The 5,000-nt window shown below is 33.5% G+C and overlaps 1 protein-coding gene across 1 annotated transcript in view; it reads left to right on the top strand.

Moving 5' to 3' along the window:
* The first annotated feature begins 2,702 nt into the window (after positions 1 to 2,702).
* Positions 2,703 to 5,000, top strand: part of LOC137638996 (protein FAM200C-like) — a 2,935-nt gene continuing 637 nt past the window's right edge. The window contains exon 1 of the mRNA XM_068371325.1: positions 2,703 to 2,756. Coding sequence (XP_068227426.1) covers positions 2,703 to 2,756 — 54 coding nt within the window. The remainder of the gene's footprint in view (positions 2,757 to 5,000) is intronic.

Genomic DNA, 5,000 nt, shown 5'->3' with positions numbered 1-5,000 from the left:
CTTAATTTCCGTTTAACATATATATATATATATATATATATATATATATATATATATATATATATATATATATATATATATATATATATATATATATATATATAGGTGCTACTATAGAGTCCTTTCATTATATGTCATCAAACTTCCGGTCCGCCATCCTGGAGGACAAACAAAGACGCGTTCAGTGAATAGCTGTGGTTGAACTGTTGAATAGTTAGCCATCTCATCACATTCACATTCACACAATGCCCAGTTTTTGCACTATTGTTGGCTGTGGGAATCGAGGACAAAGAGATGACAAGAGTTTCTACCGCATACCGGCAGTTATTCAGAATCATGACAAAGATACAGAAGAATTATCCAAGCAAAGGCGTGACTTGTGGTTGACCAGAATATCACGGGCTGATCTACGTGAATCCTCACTACCCTACGCACGTTACACGTATCTGTTCTGATCATTTCATTGCATTATAATTCAAAACTTTTACATACATTTTGACAATCAAAAATTATAATACCCAAGGTTAGGCTAAATGATCAATATTAACTTTATAATTATAAACACTCTTCATTGGCCCAGTGTTTATCTAATTTTGGACTTAAAAGCATTAAAGGGAAAAACAACAAATTCTGGAAGCAGATTATTCAATGGAAATAATCCTCAATATTTTGACTGAATGAATTCTGCATCTGGTATGGATCTAGGCCATCAATTAGATCGAGTTTCTGCTTGTAAAAACGCTTATCGTCCGACAATTGTTTGACAAAGTCGCTCTCATTGTCCATATTCGCTGTAGCAGCCGCCATGTTTTTGCTTTGTATGTCCTCCAGCATGGCCGCCGGCGATTCCCAGTGACGTCATTGAAAGGGCTCTATAGCGTGAGGTCTACCACACTATAGCGTGAGATCTACCTCCCGTGAGGTCTACCACTGAATTATTCGTCCCTCATAGATAAAACACATTTCATACATTTGTTTAAGCAATAAACACTTAATTTAAACATCTCTTAGAAATGACTTATATAGATGATTGGATTTCTAATTACATTAAAAAAAGGGAATAAACGTAAAAATAAACATGTTATCATATATTTCCATACATTTATTCTAGCGATACACTCTTCGTACATCAAACATGTTATATATTTCCATACATGTTATTCTAGCGATACACTCTTCGTACATCAAAAAGGTTATCATATATTTCCATACATTTATTCTAGCGATACACTTCGTACATCAAACAGGATATCATATATTTCCATACATTTATTCCAGCGATATACTTAGTATATCAAACAGGTTATCATATATTGCCACACATTTATTCTAGCGATACACACTTCGTACATCTTCTAAGAATGACACAAATAGATCATTGGAATTTCTTCTCATCACCTTCCAGCAAAAATGATCAAGATGAGACTGGAACAGCTGACGACCAACACCTCGCATTCTCTTCAGAATCATCGTTTTAGCGTCCAACCATGATTGCTTAATTGCCTGTGTGTGTGCTCCTGTTGCTGGTGGTTTACTGTAGAATGCTGATATCTCTTTTAGGCCGAGGGAAAAACTGATTTAGGAGATCCATTTGCTTCCTTTTATATGGGCAGGTTACGTGGACAGGTCACGTTTTTTTATGGATTTGGGCAGTTCACATGTTCGATGGTTAGGTGCGTGGCTCTGAGACGCTGGTCACGCGGTAGACCTCACCCTCCACCTGGGTAGGCGACATATGGCGGTAGACCTCACACTATAGTAGCACCTATATATATATATTTATATATATATATATATATATATATATATATATATATATATATATATATATATATATATATATATATATATATATATATATATATATATATATATATATATATATATATCAGTTTTGTGTATGTGTATTTATAGAAATAAATTCTTATGTGTTTCTACTCCAGGGAAGGAAATAATATACCTCAAGCAACATCTCTATCCATTTCCACATCCACTTTTTTTTATTCTACTATGTAATACTTTAGCCATTTATTTCCCCTATTTTTCCCATATTTGCTTCAAAATAGATATCATTGGAAACATGCTTATATGTGGCAACTGATAAAAAATGTGTAAACTGAAATTTCCTTGATTTAAATCAGAATAAATTACACGAACAAAATATATACCAACACTAGTAAACCCTTACAGCCTTTTGTTGCAGAATGAAAAAAAAAAAACTGCACTCATTTTAAATATTTCGAACATTTTCTAATTGATTCATTTTTTTCTTGATATTTTTCCAATAGATATAAAGAAATAATGAAAGTTCAATTCTAGTATGCATTAACAAGTCCGCCGAGATGTCAGAAAAACATTGGATAAAGATACGTTCGACAAAAGAAAAAAAAATGGATAAAATGACTTCAGTCGGAATGATGTGGGCGAAAACACTTTGGACGAAAATGATCGTACGAAAAGACTATGTACGCAATTATTCAGCGTGATATTACACAATGCTAAGTGATTGATGTTTGCCACAGGCGAGAGGTGTTTTGAACGTCTAAAAGGTATGTACTGCTATCAAGAGACCAGGATACTCTTCTGCTATGATATGAAAAATGTTATGCAAATCTTGGAAGTATCATGTCAAAGTAATTATTTTTTTCTTTTTTTCATATTTTTTTTTTTTAATCAGACGTCATTGTTCTTGTACCCTTACTATGACACAAAATTACATATCTCTTGATTTGAATAACACTAAGGAAGAATTTGATGTGAGAATTGACTGAAAACACACACGATGTCTCACGACAATTCTAAACAATTAAAGCTATCTTTATGGTACAAGAAATATCTATCTATCTATCTATTTATCTATCTATCTATCTATCTATCTATCTATCTATCTATCTATCTATATATATATATATATATATATATATATATATATATATATATATATATATATATATATATATATATATATATATAAACTCCTTTCTATCGGTGATGCCAGAAACAATATGAAATGGATGATGATACCTTCCCTTCCAATAAAGCTAAATCCTTCATGAAATCATACCAAATACAATCAAGAGAACAAAGAATCATTTTCAACTTCAATGCGTTTATGAAATGGTTTAATCAAGTTGCCGGTACATACTGCTGAATAGAGATCTTCCCTTCATCGCTATACTTAATCTAGCTACCGGATATGGTTACAATGATTCCGTTCCAGTAATTAAATATTTGTTACAAAAACTAAAGTGTCCCTTGAATTTCATTGTATCAGAGGTCAATGAGTAAACTCCCTCAGTAAAAGTAACAAAGAAGATAATCTATAAGTGTACATCAATTTATGATTTTCGTTACCACGATCAAAAACAACAAAAAATCCTCCAAGTAGTTTATCAAGAAGAGAATTACTTTCTAACCGATAACTGAAAAACGAAAAGAATTTTGCTGTCCACTGTAAGATGCAACATCATTTTACATGGTAAAATTAATATACCAAACTACTGTACTTAATTCCCTTAAACTATTGCATTTTTATTTACAAAAAATTAAAACTATTTCATGTTTCAAATCAATATTACTTTTTTGTCTTCACAGATAGCAGTTACTTGTAGTTCCAAAGATCATACAAATAACCAGGAAGCCTTGATTCTCCGATAAAAATGTAATCATTCAAACATGATTGTTTGGAATATGTTAGGATTATCTAGAAAAGAGAGAGAGAGAGAGAGAGAGAGAGAGAGAGAGAGAGAGAGAGAGAGAGAGAGAGAGAGAGAGAGAAGGATGGGGGGTTGACATTAAATGTGTGATATATGTAATTGATGGCATATGTTCTCATTAGGTTCTGCCGAAAAAATATATATCATGTATTATTATATAATAAATTTTCTCACATTGAGGAGATAAGAATTGGATTTTCTTTAGAGCAAACCAAATCATGAACAAGGAATAAAATTATATGTATGAATGTTGGTATTTGGATATTTGTACAAACTGAAATGATTACATTATAAACTAGCGCAGTGGTTCCCAAACTGGGGGAAATATCCCCATGGGAGAAATATAAAGCTTCCAGCCGGGATAGAATTACACTACCTACTAACTAAAACAAGCGGAAAATTTTCTCGTAGTACATGCGGCAATTTGTTGTTAGCCTTTCAATCGTGATATGATCATATCAGTTCTCACTGACATGATATTCAAGGGGAGAATTGGAGTGCCATCCCCATTTCTGAGGCAGAAGAGTGGGCATGAAGGCTGGGCGGGGCATGGGGAGGGAGGGAAACGAAGAGAGAGAGAGAGAGAGAGAGAGAGAGAGAGAGAGAGAGAGAGAGAGAGAGAGAGAGAGAGAGAGAGAGAGCCTGTTGTAGATAGGCGGCGTCGTATCTACCAGTCAGTTCACGTTCAAATATGAATTCTGAAGGAGGGTGGGGGAACCCTCACAGGTTCACAGACCACAGTGTGTTACGAGTAGTCAGGTACCCGGAAGTTTCTGACACATACACACCCGGCCTATATTGATTCAGTGCCTCATGCTTGTTTTCTGAGTACAAGGTATGTGAATAATAATATAATTTTAGTAGTGAATTTGTGAACTGGATAATGTATAAAAATTCATGGATCTATTTTTATGCTTTGGCTGAGATTGGTAATACTTCAAAGATGTTTTATTAAAGTACTTTTCTTTCAAAGGTTGTATGTTTGAGAAGTTTATTTATTTATTTATTAATTCATGTATTTACTTTATATTTGGGAGTGGGAGGAATGGAAACGTTTGTTATTTCTATACAGAATTGCGATGTGCCTATGTTGATTTTCCTTCTCCCAAAGTGATAGACTTTGTTTTATGCCTGATTTCAGATGTCACAGAAACAAAGATTTTATCAAGATAGTTATTTGGACTACGGGTTCACATACCTTGTCAAGGATGGTGCATACATCCCTCATTGTGTTGTGGATTTGAAAAACTTCTCTTATTTCATCATGAAACCTTTCCAACTGAA

Source organism: Palaemon carinicauda, chromosome 4, assembly GCF_036898095.1.
Source record: "Palaemon carinicauda isolate YSFRI2023 chromosome 4, ASM3689809v2, whole genome shotgun sequence".
NCBI classification, from domain to species: domain Eukaryota; kingdom Metazoa; phylum Arthropoda; class Malacostraca; order Decapoda; family Palaemonidae; genus Palaemon; species Palaemon carinicauda.
The sequence above is the reverse complement of the archived record's forward strand: the minus strand, read 5'-3'. Positions and strand labels throughout refer to the sequence as shown.